This window comes from Trachinotus anak, unplaced genomic scaffold (assembly GCF_046630095.1).
Source record: "Trachinotus anak isolate AG129_WGS33_773 ecotype Australia unplaced genomic scaffold, CSIRO_AGI_Tana_v1 ptg000011l, whole genome shotgun sequence".
Lineage (NCBI taxonomy): Eukaryota > Metazoa > Chordata > Actinopteri > Carangiformes > Carangidae > Trachinotus > Trachinotus anak.
Genome location: NW_027273862.1, coordinates 6,886,389 through 6,904,450, shown reverse-complemented (window position 1 = coordinate 6,904,450; position 18,062 = coordinate 6,886,389). Strand labels below are relative to the sequence as shown.

The following is an 18,062-nucleotide window of genomic DNA, read 5'->3' as shown; positions in this document are numbered from 1 at the left end:
TGTACACTTGTCAACACATGGGAGCTGGCTGATACAACCACAGTCCAGCACTATTGAGACAAGGTGCCTCGGTCATGCCAAGATCAGTGTCATCTGTGATATCAACAAAAAGAAATTCCAAACAACTCACCTTGGCAATTTGATCAAATTTTCCAAACAATTCATTGAGCATGATGACCAGCTCCTTGGGAGAACAGTCACTGGCCAACCGGGTGAAGCCAACAATGTCAGCATACAGAATACTGACAAAGAAAGAAATGGGGCAATCAAAGATTAACACATGCACAAAAAACAGAAATGTCTGCTCTGACCTGTGAAAATATCCACTAAGGCATCATATAACAATATACAGTAACTGTAACAACTTTTACGTTTCAAGACACAGAAATTAAATATAGGAACTTAATTTAACTGTAGAAATTAGAAAAACTACAGTCGCTGCAATATCCTTCAAAGTACACGGCCACAACAGTGGGCCTTGCAGTAGAGTAGTGGCATAAGCAAATGCTGCACCTCACCCCAAATGAAACCTCACAGGTTTGAGTTCAACACAATGGACAGCTGGGAAGAGACAGCAATATATCCATCCAACACCTGTCTGTTGGTAATGCTTCGTGACTTACATGTCCAGGCTAAAAACTTGTTAGGACATCATCCCTTACTTCCATCATTCTGTACAGTTGCTTTTTCAATCAAAGTGACAATGACCACCTGAATGCACAGTTAAACAAGTGACCAGTTTGGAATAGACAGGAGGATACTTGGGGCCATAAAGCTCACACCATTTGTGTCCTCAAAATTTGGGCTGCTTGTCTCTGCACAGTTTTGTCGGCCCATTACAACCAATTATAAACATTATAGCTCCTGAATTGGGGAAGTAGGTTTTTAGGCAAAAAGCATCTGGCCCACTTCCCATTAACTTCCAGTGGACCTGATCTTTCAGTGACTAAAAGGCCTGCCTGTTTCAATGCTCAATCATAGCTTAGGCATCATTCAGGTTGTCGGGCAGCAAATCACAAGGAGACAATGATATCTCATCTAACCTCTGAAAGACCCTGACACCACAAGGAAAAAACAGCTGGAAGTTTGGCAAAAAACCAATCCAAACACAGCATCAGACACCCTGCATTAGCATGGCTGGGCCACGGTGGGAACTGAAATTCTACCCCTCACTGAACACCATGCTCACCACACTGATCCTCAGGGCATTTCAGCAATTGTGTGATGAATGCTGGGTATGTAAATTACAGCATGATAGGATAAATTTAATTTGACTTTGAGGTGGCCACTGATGGAAACTCTCTGCCACATCATAATTTTCTCAGCAAACTAATGGAGCTATAAACTAAATCCAAGTAAACCCAGACTGTGTACATAAATATTCAAAACGAGCTCAGACAAGAAACACCACTAATATCCAAAGATGTATGTGTGTAATGGAACTGTCCACACAGCACTTCATGTAGGTCACTGCATGAATTTAACCGGTAATAAGCTACAATAAGCACATGCAGCTTAGGGCCAATTACTAGCGGTACCACAGCAGCCTGGTCTGAGTACAACTGCTGGTCAGCTGGCCAGCAGAGGGACACAGACACTACACCTCACCTAACCTGCTCCCATGCCTGACTGAAAACGGCCAGGTGCTCCATGAGACAGACAACACAGCTAATGACTGGTATGACTCAGGTAATTATAGGGATAGGTCAGAGACGCAGTCTATCATTCAACACCTTCTTACTCTGGCTTTAAATAAACGTGGCAGTACACATGGCTGATGCCTTCACAATGACAATGTTAATTAGCAAAGACCAAAAGTCTGTTGTCTAAAGATTAATTCAGACAAAAGCATTTTAATAAACAGACGGCAGACATTAGTAGGCCAATTATTTCTGTCTCTCTGCAGTTTTAGTTTTATTATTAGTCACTATGCAAGACTGCAAATTGCCTTTAAAAATAAACATGATAATACATAAATAAAAGTATGTTTCCAGTGTAGTCTTACTGCTCGGTGTTACACAATTGCCCTATTCAGGTAAAGCAGAGGCTGTATCCTGCCTACACTTACTTTTTAAAAAAAAAAAAAAAGAGCTGCTGAGCCATCTGCCAAAGTTCAGTTTAAGCTGACCCACTATCTGTCAGCACTTGCTAAATTAATGAAACCCTCATGAAACAAAGATCTGTAACTGGGTCAACGCTCTGAAAAACAGGCATATTAATCTCCAGCATTACAAGATGTGGTCAGAAAAATCTGCTTTTTGTTTGTACTCTTTCATGGCCCGTTTGTGTTTTATGAAATGATGTGCATTGAGTAAGTAGCGATAAGTTTCCCAGAGAATGACTGAAAATTTATTAAATTGAAAACAGGGGCAAAGGAAACAAGAGTGGGAAATTAAATTGTTTTTAGTTTTGAAATATCAAAGTATAGCAAGCTTAAAACATTTTCAGAAGTCTTAAGAAGAAGTCAAGTGAATTCTTGTAAGTTTTCACAAATGTAGTCTTTGATTTAGTCTGTGAACACATCTCCAGTCAAATACTATAAGCAGAGCACGTTCAGGCCCAAGATACTTTTTACTTTAATGTTGAGGGACGTCTGAATGCCTTCAAAAGGTCTCAATGGTGGATTGATACGTTGGGTTTCTCCCAATCTAAATACATGGTTTAACCAGCAAAATAAGGCTTCCATGAAGAGGTGATCCTTAAAAAGTAATGGCTTATTAATAATCAATAAATCCAAAAATTTATGTTTTTTTTTTGTAATTCAAGGTGCTTTGTGGTTGTACCTGACGTTCTCGTGCCTCTTGACATAGAGGCTGTGGAAGTTATTATCTTTGACCAGTCGCTGTTGCTCTGCTTTGTCTTTACAGTCTTGCAAGCGCTCCATGATTGCCAGCTTCATCTTCATGGAGATATAGACTGGCAGCACAGACTGCAACAGGTTCTCCTGCAAAAACACACACACACACACACACACAATTTGTTACATAACTGCAATTTAGGCAATTTAGGTGAGCCAGGAAATTAAGCTTATTTGACTTTTGCACTCAGTGTACAGTGATGAGTGGTAAAGTCCTTAAATTTAAAAAGGTCTAGCTGGGAACAGTGCTGGGGTGCATGCACAAACAAACACACACACTCACAAGCTCAGACTCCCACACCCACCTCATCAACATCTCACTCTTTAATACCCAATGATGAACTTTCAAGCATCTGTCAGATCACTGTTCACCTAATACATCTTTCATTCAACCCAATTAACAGTGAAGGAATTTGAGCTTTTTTTTTTTTAATTTCACTTATGTCCATCTCTTCTTCTATGTTGCTACTTGCACCAATCTGTACCTGTAGAAACCCTATTAGTAATGCAGTACTGTCCCCACACCCTTATGTTGCTAATGCAGAATAGGTGTGGTTTATAAAGAAACCAGCACGTTCATACAGGTTTAAATATGAACTTGTACCAAATACAGTAAATCCATACACTGCATCACCATGCTGTCATCATAACATGACAAAATGGAAGAATATTCCAGACTGTGCCAGCATGGTTATGGTGTAATACTTAAATTACATGACGCATTGAGTTCAATCTGCCAAATAGCCAGAGGCCTGAGAGGTTTTCAAAGTTCAATGGCTTGATTAAGACAGGAATCTGAAGAATTCTAGAGGAATGATTCATCCCTTTTCAAACCATCAGAGGGGTTAGGTTAGCTCATGTCACTACAATGGCTGAGTCCAGGATTTGTACAAAATTTAAAAAAAAAATGCTCTTTACAAAATTCAGTCACCACAAAGTGCTTTGCAGAGCACAAGCGGATGTAAACAGAAGTGAATACATGAGAGAACATATTTTAAGATATGAACCCTGAGCAAAGTTTGTGTGTGCTAATGTGTTTGCCTATGAGAAAGAGAGATGTTTGTGTGTGTTTCTGTGTGCATGAATACAGTAGCACCTGTTGACCTCTGAAAATACATTGCTTCTGTATTCACCACTTTTAACCTTTTTCACTTTTTGTTGAGTTGCAAAGTGAATTCAAAATGGATTACACTGATTTCTTTTCTGATAAAAGTGAATGTTTTGTTTTAGAACTGTCAGTTCTCATTTTAACATGTATTCAAGTATACACACATGTGATTCTGTATTTTATCTTTTTTTTCTAACTCTTCATTTAATATTTGCTCAAGATAGGTCAGGTGGGCTGTGGAGAGTAAGTGTGAACAGTTGTGTACTATTCATTACACAGATTTTGAGAGGGATTTGGATCTGGGCCTCAGCTGGGCAACCTAAGGATATTCAAATTCTTGTTTTGAAGCTGTTCCAGTGTTCATTTGGTTGTATACTGCGGTCATTGTCCTTTCTTTGAGCACAGATATTATTCCCCATCTAATACACTAGAAATAACTCCTGAAGAATCTCCTGCGCATTGCTCTACTCGTGGATCCTTCTATTTTCTTCTGCAAGTCAATGGAGCTGAAAATACCTCGACCCCACTGGCATGATGCTACCACGACCACACTTTGTGGTATGTAAAGGGTGTTATATGGCAAGTGACTTGTGCCCAGTTTTGGTCGGACAAAGTGCTTTGCATTACAACAAGGATTACTTCTTGTTCATCTTCAGGTCACAGGATCTTTTGCTCCAAGATGTCAGAATTTTCCATGTGGCTCTTTGCAAAAGCCAAGTGTGCTGCGAGCACAAGCCTTTTATTTCCCTGGAGTGTTCCTGGACACTCTCCAGGCTGTAAAGACTCAAAAGAATGAAATTGCACCTTAACTTAATTTGGAGTATTATTGCAAAGGGGTGAATATGTTTTGACTCCAAACATTCCAAGTTTTTAGTTTTGATTAATATTTTAAAGAATAAACAGTTCAAAAAATAGTTCTTGCTCACCTGAGGCACTGTGTATTTCACATGTGTTTCTGTCTATGTCTCTGCTGCTGCCTGAATTGGTCCCATTCAGTCTAAATGACCTCTAACAAGTTTCAAATGACCCTTTAGAAACATGAACACTCACCTCTCATAAAGAGGCCTTTGTATAGGTGATGGTGTGCAAATGTAGGATGTGTCACGTAATATAGCGCTTATGTATATTGCATATACTCAATATGGGAAAAATGTGTTGCCACTACACACACACACTGACAGAAAGGAAAAGAGGTCCATTTCAGAGAATTTCACAAGTGCTGATTTTAAAAGGGAGTGTTAACGTCACACGGTTTAAATGTCATTTTTGACTTTGCAGTCTGCCAAGAATCAGTTCGGGAGGGGGGGCACTGACCCCTTCAGCGGAAATTAATGTGGGAACACAATGCAAGTTTCTCATTGGTTCCCCATTTGGTGCAGTTTTGGAGCTTCCCCCACCATGCTATTATGTCCCCCTCTCTTTGGCTAACTTTGTGCACCACGCTCCCTTTTTCAGCCACAATTCAAGTGCAACAGGAGGTTCAAATGTTAACGATTTTATCATTCCTTTCTGTCCTGCTAGGCAACACAGCAGCTTCCTTGTCAGCTTGTTTTATGTCCCGTACTAAGCAACAGTCATAACAATTGACAAAAGGGAAACATTTGTTTTAAAAATGGCCTCTGAAGTCGAAGCAAGTCAGCACAGATGCATCTAATTTAAAAGGCATCACAGGAAAATCTAATTTGAGAAGGATTTGTTAGTTGCAATGAAAACATCCATGGGAGAGTCAACATGAGGCCAGCCAAAGGCAAAGCTTAAATATAAAATAAAATTATAAAGCACGGCAATAACAATTACTGATGAGCATTTTCATTTGCCTGTAATGTTTGTTTCCATTCAGTGAGTTCAGTAATATACAGATGATGTATTTTGATGTTAAACTGCTCATCATGATTGACTTAGGAAATACTCTGCACTTTTCCTTTCACTCTAATAAAATGGTGGTATGACATCATATTTTTTAAATTAAATTCTAACACCCTAACATGCCTAACTAGCACTTACTATGCACTTTACATGATCTCTTTGCACTTATTGAATAGATGTAGTACTTAGTACTTACAACAAGGTCTGAAGCTGTAGTGTTGTCCCTGATTTGACAGACACTTTGGATAAAAGCATCTGCATTGGTGTCTCTCTCTTCAAGATTCAATAATGGATCGCTACTCAGTGAGGGTGTGTGCCGATGTAGCATGTGCTAATTCAACAAAACGTGTTGAGAGACCTAGATATGTGGACTGCAATGATCCAAAGGTCATTTCCTACACATATTTATATAATGATACAACAGAATAGTTTATTATTGGGATATTTAAACTATTGTTAAAGGGGTTATTTAAGTTTTCTCTGCCGCCAAACATGGCTTCTTGTTGGGAGTGGGTGGTGATGATTGTTGAGCTCTGGCCTTCGTTGTCTTTTTAATACTGGAGGTTATAATGCGCCCTCTGAGCAGTGCTATGTCTAGCAGGGCTAGTGGGTTAGCATGCAAAGTTCAGGAGAAGAAAAGATGTGACAGAGACAAGAGTTAACATTGTTGTTGCACTGGAGACAGCTCTTGGGCGAGTAAAGGAACAAAGTTTGATTCTGAACAAAGTTTCTTCTAGACTGGTAAGTAAACAGCTCTTAATGTTAATACTGGCTTTGGAGCAACAGCTGAACTTACAAATAGCTCCTTTAAGCTTGATAAAAATAACTCCATATTTAACCAGTATTGCTTCAAGTGGACAAACTTTGAGTGGCTTTGGAAACTAACCCAGGCTTTCAGTTTCAATGGCCATTTCATCAGAAAGAGTGTAGCTTTTCTATGAGACAGTCTTTGAAAGCCAGTGTACTGCACCAACCTGTTGCCTTTTTTCGATCTCCAGCTTCATCCGCATGCTCAGACACCTAACGGTGTCTTGGAAAGTCTGCCTCAAGGTTTTCTCCATCAGGACCTTATGAAAGGCTCCCACCACACTGCCACACAGAAAGACCACTAGATTGGACAGCAGCTACAGAAACAGACACAGAGGACAATGTTAGAGCTGTCAAATCTCTGAGTAAAATATTTTCATACAATACAAATTAGACCAATATAGGGGCTTATATAGGACTATCATTTAATATCACTTTTTGTGTTTTATCTGTTTCTCGTCCACAGTTTCAGGGTTCACTGGCTGTCTGATTGTTGTTTATTATATTATAACAATTATAACAAATATTAGAACAAAAAGGTCAGCTGCAGCTTCAGAAATAACCACACTGACCTTAAATAACCAATGTTCACTTGAAGCCTTCAACACACTCCAATACAGGCAACAACTGCTGACTGATAAATTAACATTACAGAAGTATTTCGAAAACATAATGGTAGATATTTAATGCAAATGATTTCACCTGGTAAGCAAGGTAAGGAGTGGGGTCATTGCCGGGAATGGTGAGGCGCACTGTGAGGGCTATAATGTGGGACAGAGAGGAGATGACGCTCAGCACCACAGCGTACCACAACTGGAACGGCAGCATGGTGTACACGGTGAAGATGACGAAGAGGAAGAAAGGCACCTGGAAACATAAAGGTCTCCATTATTTCAAGGACTAACTCTACTGCTACTAAGTGCTGAGTTCGTTCACTCATTTTGAGCAATTTGGTGGTCAGATGTCTAACATAACTTGAACATTGCTTCTAGGAAAAAAAAGTGGATGTTATTATAAAAACTTAGCTTGAATAACCCATGCTTGACAGTTCTTTTTTCTTCTAAATATTAGAAATTGGAAATATTTACAGAATTACAGCATCAGATCTGATCATAAAAATAGGGAAACAAATAATGGAGCTATTCACATCTTTGCAGATAATATTTACTGTTTAAGATTCCCCAGTAAGATCCATACCTAGACCTCAAAGTTTGCATGAGGATCATATCATAAAAGTCACTTGAAAAAAATGTAACCTAAAATTGAGCCATGCTGAGAGGACAGGTTACCTGGTCCCAAGGCAGGATAACAGGGCTGCAGAAGATGAAGGTGAAACCCATGGTGAGGTGTGTGGCCCAGACAATCAGGCCCAGTAGACGTCTCCATCGCTGTGAGAGTATCTCTGTGCACACCAGCACAAACACGGCCAGGAACACACACAGGCTGCCGCTTACCACGCTCACAAAGGCACAGTGTTCCTTCGCACTCTGCTCCAGCGGCCAGGGAGAAGGAGAAAAATAAACACATACTTTATTGCAGTCATACTGTGATATGAACTTGTTTGGTTTGAGTGTAGTGGACAGTTTACATACATCTGTCGTGTTTGCAACTCAAGCAAAGATATTTTATAGTCATTTTAAAATGTATGCATTTTCATATAGTAGTTTTTAAAGCATTAGGTAACTTGTGGAAGGAGAAAAAGACCACACAGCTGATGCCTGACCTGCAGAAACATCAGCTGCAAACTGAAAAATGATGTAATGTGTCAGAGGGGAAAGTTTCAAAAAACCATCAACCCTGACTGAAGAGGTTTGCAGGACTACAACGACCACCTTAAACATGACCACAAGTCTTTGTCCACTATCTTAATTCTTAATCAGGAGTTCATTGTTTGTGTGTCTGAGTGATAAATTTGTACTCTATAATTAAAAAGGAGGGTCACAATCATAAGATGTTCTTGTGAGCCAATGATATTCAGCCTGAGCATTGAGGCTTATGTAGGATTACAGAGTTTTTTTTTCTTCATGTCTCTGCGTCATGTCCTGCTTGCTCCAGGCCACCATCTTCCTGTCTGAGTTACTGTACAGTGAGAAGCAAGTAAGAGGGAAAAGGACAGGACATGTGTGTGTGTGAGAAAACATGTTTCTGAGTATGTCTGAGTGTCTGTGTTTGTGTGAATATCTGAGTGTTGCTGTGGTGGACAGCCTGTTGAGAGCATTTCCTGGTAGTGCGTCGTTTTCTTCTTTAATAACATGCAATTGCTAAAATGCTAAAAGATAAATAAATAAATAATACCAAGATTTATGTTTGAATATACTTTTTCAGATTTGTTTTGTAATCTGGATGGAGTCAAATTCCCAGCCTGAATAAATTTGTTGCAGTCCGCCCCTGGTGTGTTGTGTATGTAAATGCGTGCAGGGAAACAACTGTTTTTGTCCTTGTGTGCGCATGTGTGTCATTGTCTTGGTATGAGTGGGCGAGAGAGTGGGAGTCAGAGGGAGAGCATGAGAGAAAACAAGGGGTTAAAAGAGTGCTCAAGAGTGAGACAGACACACAAAGTCAGTGTTAATAGATCTCTGCTCAGAGAAGGTCATCTCTGCATTGTATGTTGAGCTTTTTGGTTACCATGGCAGCATTGGAAAAGGCCAGATCTCAATTACAGCACTTTCTACTCCCCATGTAGCTGTGAGTCTTGACAAAACCTTTTTGTAGGCGTAAAAAGAACAATTATTCTATACGAATGGGAGGTAAAACCCCATGAACAGGTACAGCTATAATGTTCAGCACATGGCACCACACATGTAATGTCTGCAGGTCGTACAGATAAAAATCTCTTTTATCTATTTAGATAAAGAGTAATATTTATATTACTCCATACTAAATGTTTCCTGTGTTTTCAGCCATGGCAGCTGAAAAATAAAAAAGACAAAATAAGAGCTATGTATGAAGGTCACTGACATGTTGTAAGAAATATACAATCCACAACCATCCTCCACAGGTTTTTTAAAAAATATATACAAATTCTATTCAGATAAAATGTTAAGAACCCAAACAAGATCATGCTTAATAGACCGGTGGTACGAGTGGCACTTGGAACTTCGGTTCACCCAGTTTCCCTCTCAGCATCGCTCTTCATTCAATATCCACAATTGGAGAGGACTTATGTAAGGTGACAGTGACTTTCTGACACCGGTAACCGCCTCCTAACAGGCACCCTGCCCCTCCTTTACATTTAACAATAGTGTTATACAAGCTCCATTCCAACATTTCCCTCTTAACTCCTCTGCACCCCCGGCAACTGTGTGTGCAGGAGAGACAGCTGAAAGGAAAGAGGAAAAGAGGAATAGAAAGGGTGAGTGATGGTATGTCTGGGGATGGATGAGAGACTGTGAGCAAATTCTGCATTTTAATGTTGCATATAAAATTAAAGAGTAATTTGCACAACATAAAACTGTGTGTGCGTGTGTGTGTGTGAGTGTGTGTTTGTGAAACAATTAAAATCTTTATGTACATTTACAAGACAAGAGAAACAGGGTGTTCCAGAGAGTCAGCAGAAAAACAATAGAAGGAAGGTAACCATAGTTTTTCCAACAGGGGAAAGTAATATAATCTCCGGTGACAGAAGCTGTCAGTTCACCATATGAACAGGACTGACTGACTGCTCTGCTACCTGCCATCATGCCAAAATCAACAGCATGCCACAGATCCGCAGAGTGAATACGAGCCTCTCTCCCTCACTGTCAGAACCGTTATCACACTTTGTTTCACGCATGTTTTACTTCTTTTTTGATTCATTTTCTACTTTTACGTTTTCAAGCAAAGCCTATAGAAATGATTTTGGTATTATCTGCAGCAGGGTAGTGTATTTAGCAGGAAGACTTTGCCTCAGTGAAAAGACCAATGCTCAAACCCACAGGTCAGCAGGTATCTCCAATCTTTTGAATCTTTGCGTAAAACTGAATCGTTAAGAGATCAAGGGCTACTGACCTTGACCCCTGACCTCTCCTTGGAGAAAAGGAAATTTTCTGACACAGAACTATCATGAATGTTATTAAACATGTACTTGATGTTGTTCAATAGAGGTGATCCTAACTCATCCCTTTATCTAGTCCAGGGAAAGCAAGTATGAGGTCTCTATTTTCGTGTGTATTTTGGCAGAGTCACATTGAAACAGTTACACAATCACTCACTCATTCACACTGCTCAGCAACTGCACTGTTAGTGATGGGGAGTTAAGTGCTTTATTTTAGTAGAGAGGGAGAGAGTTTTTCATTTTCACAGCCAACCTCAAACTGACCAGTCACATCCTGCTTCATTTAACATTAGGTTACTGCACCTGTACAGTCTAATACAATCCAGGATAACAGCCTTACCATAACATCTCCGAAGCACATAATGTTCAGTCTTTGGTGATTTAGACATCGTCATTCGTTGTACTGGACTACTATATAATGGTGTTTCAAATTTTTTGTCTTTCCCATTTACACATGGGGGAACAGAATATTAGAAATACATAACTAAGACATACAAAGTCATTAACACCTCTATGATTGTCAACAAAAACTGAACATTATAGACAGAAGTAGACTTTATGGCAGAGCAATTGTATTGCATTGCTTTAGACTGTACAGGTGTACCTAATGAAGAGGCCACTGGGTGCACAATATAAGCTGTACATCACTGTAACAAAAAGTGATCGTAAATGAATATTTTTCAGAGCTGACACTTTGATGTCACAGCAGGAAAAGCACCAGATGGAATTATGCTATTTTCACGTGCTCCTCAGATAGTCCCCTTTCCCAAGTTGGGAAGTTGTTCCTCTGATTTCGGAGAGTTCATGTGCTTTTAAGTCAGAATGTTGAAACAACATGGACACTACAAAGAAGATGTGCTGCATTTTACTGTCTAGAGTATTAAAAAAAACACGTTGATAAATGTTTCATGCAGCAGGGTTACCTCCTAACTAATCACTCTGTGGACAACAACCAATGGTTACAACCTAACACCATATTGCAAATTAAATGCTAGCAAAATGTTGATATGTAATACATCAAGTTTCTCACCATTAACCAAACATTTAACTTCATCTTTCTGCTTATATGACGTCACAACTCGGTAAGTCTTGTACCAAAATTTGTGCAAGTTGTTGTTCTGACTTGTGGGGACATTCACATGAATTTTCAGGTCAGAAACTAATTTTTCCGATTATTCCAACACCACATGAATGTCAGGTAGGTCACATTAATAACAATTTAGACTAGGCCTTTCCAGGGTCCTGATATCAGGCATACTGGCTCACTGTAGTGTAAAAATCAGGCTGACTCTTTCAGTCTCCTTAACATGAAGAATAGAGCTGTCTGTGTATTGTTGGCTGATACATAACAAGAAGCTGCAGTACAGAAACGTCATACAAAGTTTGAGGTAATTTAGACATGTTGATTATTCAAATGAAAAATACCTCGTTTGGTATGTATCTTGGTCACAATAAAGAGAAAAAAGAATTTCAACACGACAATATCAACACCAGTATCTCTAAAACTCCAGTGTCAGTCAGGCTTTAAAGAACAACCCACTAACGGCATAGACATTAGCTGAAAATGACGTTAGAACCTGCTGCTGAAAATTATATTTTCTTATCTAGAGCATCTGAGTTGGTAATCATAAAGGTTATCTGACCATGATGGCGTCTTAAATTCACTTATCTCACATAATTCCACCAATCAACTGCAAAAGAAATACAACTATCTCTGTGAGAGAAGAACAGATGATTACTGCTTAATGTAACTATGGTCTGGGTTATAATTACTAAGACTGGTGTGGACATACAGACTTCAGGAGCTTCAGGAGACATCAGTGTAGCCCTACAGTGTAAGTCAAGCTACATACAACATTTAGCACTTTACACAGACACAATTTCAGCAATGATTTCTCATGTTCAGTCTGAAGCCAATTGGTGCAGAACAATTCAACCTGCATTCAACTCCACAATAAGAAGCACAATGTTAATGTCAGAGTAACGTGCCTTGTTCCAAGCATACCAGTGTAGTCACTTGAATTGGGAATTTACTGTAGTCAGATAACTAATTTCTGCTTATATGTGTGACATTTGATTAAGTGACCATATGCTGAAAACAGTCAAAAAACAACACCTTTTCTTGTACTAAAAATCATCTGGTTGTGCCATTCCTCCAACCCCTGCACCACTGGTACTGCAAGGGCACAAAGTAAATAGGCAAAGTGCATTTCCATGTCAGTAATTGCATCCAACTCTGTGCAAGATTTACACACAACTCCTTCCTGATCCGTTAATGTTATTTACCAGCCCACAGAGATTTTGAGCTACAGTTACACAGTTAAAAGTTGGAACAGTTTGGATCCCATATCAGCTGTTTAAAAACTGGTTGTGTCATAAAACTCGTTACATTAAAGAGGTCGGGAAAGAGAGTGAAGGAGAGAAAAGACACCAAAAACAGAGAAGTGACAAGTGTGAAATCCTGTTATTTTCCAAAGAAGTGCATATGGTCAGTAACTTAAAGTACTGACTAAGTTCAAACAGTGCACAATTTCTCACAATTACAACAAACATGGATGCGGGGACTCACCAGTCGAAGGGCAAAGAAGAGGATAAGGAGGATTCCACAGGAGAGCATGGACAGGCCCAGCAGGAGCACCAGTGGCTGATACTGGCTGATGCAGGAGAATTTGCTATACAGTGCCTCATTTTTAAGCTCTTGGTCGTTCAGTAGGTACTTCCCCTTGGCTGGCATGGCTAACACTTCTTACAGAGGCATAACACTTAACAAGGAGCCCAAGTGAGCAGGAGTGTGTGTCTCCACAACTTTTTTTGTGTGTGTGAGGCAAGGGTTTGTTCAGAAGAAGTCCACAGTTCTGGATCAGTTAGGGGCCCCTTGCTAGCTCATGACGCTCAAGTGAAACTTGTGTTTCTCCTTCGGTGTGGCATCTTGAATGTTGTTGTCGCTTCTCTGGCAGTTTCGTTGTAGCTCTCTCCACTTGTCGACCTCTCTGTTTCTCTCCCCTTCGCTAGTCCTTTTGTGTCTTCTATCCTCTGTCTGGTGTTGGCAGGCAGACCCGCTTCATCCTTTGCCAGCTACTGTGTTGCTCCCTTCAGTGGGTTTGAGTAATAAGCCCAGGGCTGGGAGACACAGACGAGGAGGGGAGGGGAGTTTAAGAAAGGGGAGGAGAGGGATAAGGAGGAAGAGCAGGAGGAAAACAGGAGTTGGTGAGGGCAGCAACAAAGATCATCAGTGATCCCACCAGGATTCAGGATATAACAGATCAGTGAGGTTGGCAGCTCCACTCCTTAGGAGGCACCTAGAGCAAGGGGAGAGGGCAAGAAAGGGAAACTTAGACAGGGAGAAAAAAGACAAACATTTTAACAAAAGTTTGGCACACACCAAACAGGAGGAAGGAATCACCCAAGCTAAGACATTAAAATCATCAGAAAATATATTATAATGTTATAGAAATATCATATTTCCCACAAGCACCTAAAATAAATGGCAAAAGGAATGGCTTGAGTGATTTTAAAGGCCATTTATGAAAAAAGACAGAACACAATCTGACACTTCATGTGACTCACTGGGAATATTGTGAGAGTGAGACATAAATATCCAGATCCCTTGATGAGCACATGCTTATGCATACTTGAACTCCGTAATTTCCACAATCCAGAAAACCCTGTATGTGTTTACCTCAGGGTCCTCGCTCATTTTGGTCACATCTTTGATAGAAAGCAGCTGTAATGATGGGCTGCACTGCTACTGAGAGCAGTTATTTTGGTGCCATTTACTGAACAATATAACAATGTGGGATGAACTATACAGCAACAAACCACACAAACCACTGTTATTCTCCCCCCAGCTGAACTTACACAGAAGACAGATTCAAAGCTAAGGTTACAGTAACAACAGGAGATAATAGGCACACACATACCAAAGAGAGATGGACTTGTGTGTTAATTTATACTATCCATATGTATCCATTGTTGTATGTAAACTAGTCAAATATAACCTCACCAACTGATTTCCCATCAATTCATCCTTTAGGAGAGATGATAAATAGGAGCCATTTATCATCTCTCTCTGTCCAACAACAATAAGTCTTTGTGTGAGGGACCATGTTGCAATTACACTCCTGAGACTGAGAGAAGATGCCAGGAAGGCTCTGTAAAAACACACCGTGTGGATATAGACTTTCCTTATCTCTTCAACTAATTAGAGACCTTTGGCTCGACTGCAAAAAGACCCAGTAATCACATCGTACAATTCAGAGACACCGCACTCTGAGGAGAAAGGCAGGGAGAGTGGAGCTGAGGTAAGGGCTGCATTATATTGATAAATACATCCTCTTAGTTCTTCTGGAAATGTTGAGATTGAAAATTAAATGGTTCAAAAAGTAAAGAGGGAATCTGCATGTAATAGTCCAGTTCCAGCTAACGAGAGCTCTATATATTCATTTGGGAAAGAGGAGGAGACGCCGACTTGAAGCTCAATAGAAACAATGTGAACTTCGCACCACTGTCAATAGAAACCTCATTTCCTCCAGCTGCTAATATCGCGGTCCCAGTGTGCAGTGTGTGTAAGGCACTGCTTCATGTTTGTCCCTCACATAGCAACTGTGACAGATGCTATGTGCCATAAAAGTGCAAAGAGGAAAGCAGAGCAAAAAAAAAGCTCAGGACACACACACCTGTTACACTGTGTGAAAGTGAAGAGTCAGTCACAAGGCTTCAGTCTTGTAGTGATAAAATGCATTGCCAGAGAAGGCAATGTGATGAGTGGCCTGACGCAAGTTGACAACCACTTTTAACTTTCCCTTTCACTGCTGCTGCTGCTGCTGGACAGAACAGCATCCAGCCGGCTCTCCCCTGCCTCAGATAACACATCGCCAGCAGTCTGAGGGCAGTGAAAGCAAGAGGAGGAGCTGGGAGGTAAAACAAAGCACATGGTGGTGGTGGTGGTGGGGGATCATATCCTCCTCTTGTATCGATAAGAACCAGCTAGACTGTGAGAGGAGGACCCTGAGTACATGTTTACTGGCTGTTTACACTGGGGGAATCATTTACTCCACATACCTACTAAATGCCATATCTACATCTTTAAACCATGAACTACTGCATCCAGCACTGATGCACATTTTTAAACACACTACTATAAATGTCATCAAAAATGGTAGACAAAGCTGTAATGACTATGTCAGCCATACATACTTTTTATGATCCAATGCATGGGAAGGTTCATTTAAGGCAAAAGTTCTCATTTGATTGTCCAGCAAAGGAGTGGCAACACTTGAAAGCTAAACACAAACAAGACAACCTTTGATTTCATGAAAAACAAGGGAAATGCAAAAGGAATCCAATTTAGTGCATTAAAGGACAATTTAGCTTGGACACATGAAGCAGTTAAAACCACAACGGAAACAGTCCTAAGAGGAGACAAGGGGGCTGTTATCATAGCCACAGTAGACCTCAGAGGAAGTACTTTCAATTAGGCTTGTAATGATTCTAACACTGAGACAGAATCACTGATACAAATGTCCACAATCTTATGTTGTGATACTGGAGCCATGTCAGAACTCCCTCCTCAGGGATCTGGTGTGCGGTAAAAGTTAGGCTAGTTTGCTTAGCTCAAGACAGATAATAACCCTGATATTGCAGACCCCCCCCCCCCCCCCAGGGCACATTCAAGTCAGCATTTTGGTTATCCCCCACCCCACCTCACCCCCCTAAAAAAACAAAACAAAATCAAACTGTGGTATGAAACAAACTGTGGATCTGGATAATTGTTTTAATATCAATGGACCGTAGGATGGTGCTTCTCTTTTCTGTCTGCTTATCCACCTTCCGACTTAAAAGAAACTGTACAAAGAAGTAAAAAGGAAAACATCAGCTGTTTCTTTGGGTGTGATGGCTCTCATGAAGGTGTTTTTCCTGCAACCCAGTGGTTCTCAAATTGGGGTCTGGGGACCCCCCAGGGGTCCTTGAGGGGGTTCCTGGGGGTTACCAGCAAAACTGGGGATAATTTATTTTCACTATAATTCTATCCATAAGAAACCCAGTGACAGAATATATGACTACACTGGTCATGGGTTTCAAACACTCTCTGTAATACGTCTGAAAGCAAAAATCTCATCAGATGGGGGAAGATGGAACAAAATCTTATGAATGGGGGTCCGTGGCCTAATTTGTGTCAGTTTAGAGGTTCCTGACATGAACAGTTTGAAATTTCTCTGAGTTCGAGAATTCTCTTAACACTGATAGACCATTAAGCGACAATACTGAATGTGACCAGGAAACAAGATTAAGTGCAATCGTGGACCAACGCCAAGATGTCTCCAAGTTGCCCTGCTCCACTTTTCATCAGTGACTGAGTACACAATGGGAGGAAGGGAAAAGGTTAATAAAATATCCTTAAATCGATGATCAAGGTCAGATGACCCAGGGACTTCAGCATTTATTGGGTTTTGTCTAGTTTTTAGGCAGCTGCTTTACACTGCAAGAACTCTCATTTAACAGATCTTAACTCTAAAGTAACTGTGGCAGAAATGTAGCAGCATCAGACCTGTGGTTGTGCTGTAGTGCTTAGCTGGGAGAACAGACAGGGATGTACGCTTCAATAGAGCCGAGTTTCTCAGTGAGCGGGGATAAATAGCTGAAACGGTGCTGCATTGACTGCCAGGTCTTTCACTATGAAAGCTTGGCTATTGAGGGAATCATAGCAGCCTTGTAAACTGGCGTCACTGAATCCTGGAACAGGAGCCGTACAAAAACCAACTAACGTCACTGCGTGCCTGCTGCTGAGATGCAGGAACGTAAAGGCCCTCATGTCAAAGAGGAGGTGAACTGAAGGAGAGACTTTGAGCTCTCTATGTGTGTGTGTGTGTGTGTGTGTGTGTGTGTGTGTGTATTTTGCAGACAGCTTCAGGAAAAGGACAACCTGGCTACAATAAGCATGGAAACAATGCTGGTTAGATTTTCATTAACTCACTGGAGGAAAGTAAGAACTTGCAGCAAAGCTACTTTTTGGTATTTTTAAAGACTGTAGATCACTTGAGTCATCAAAAGTGACAGTTTGTGAGTTCCTTTAAAATCTCAGCATCCTTGTTCATGCTACGCCTCCATTTCTGTGAGGGTTTTGAAGTGTGCACAGCAACAATCCAGTTGTCACATACTGGTTATAGACTGAGTCACCATTTTGTTTAAATACACAGCAATAGAATGATTACTGGGAGCACTAAATGCTCAAGTAAATGTTTTATGTATGCTCTTTCTAGTCACATTTATCATAGTACATACAACAGAGACATGGCAATATAAAACATGTCAAGCTGTGAATGAATCATAATACAAACATCACACTAACACAAATAAAACAACCTTTAGCCAGAGAAAAAGATAAGAATGAA

The 18,062-nt window shown here is 40.4% G+C and overlaps 1 protein-coding gene across 3 annotated transcripts in view; it reads right to left on the bottom strand.

Moving 5' to 3' along the window:
• Positions 1–18,062, bottom strand: part of adcy7 (adenylate cyclase 7) — a 57,929-nt gene that overhangs the window by 17,249 nt on the left and 22,618 nt on the right. For 2 of the 3 annotated variants that reach the window (XM_071489468.1, XM_071489470.1), the window contains exons 2-7: positions 13,241–13,970; positions 7,928–8,125; positions 7,341–7,505; positions 6,806–6,955; positions 2,784–2,944; positions 131–242 (exon numbers count right to left, since the gene is read on the bottom strand). In XM_071489468.1, coding sequence (XP_071345569.1) covers positions 131–242; positions 2,784–2,944; positions 6,806–6,955; positions 7,341–7,505; positions 7,928–8,125; positions 13,241–13,405 — 951 coding nt within the window. In that variant the 5' untranslated portion in view covers positions 13,406–13,970. Of the gene's footprint in view, positions 1–130; positions 243–2,783; positions 2,945–6,805; positions 6,956–7,340; positions 7,506–7,927; positions 8,126–13,240; positions 13,971–18,062 lie in introns of those variants that run through there. The other variant, XM_071489469.1, reaches the window with a different exon arrangement.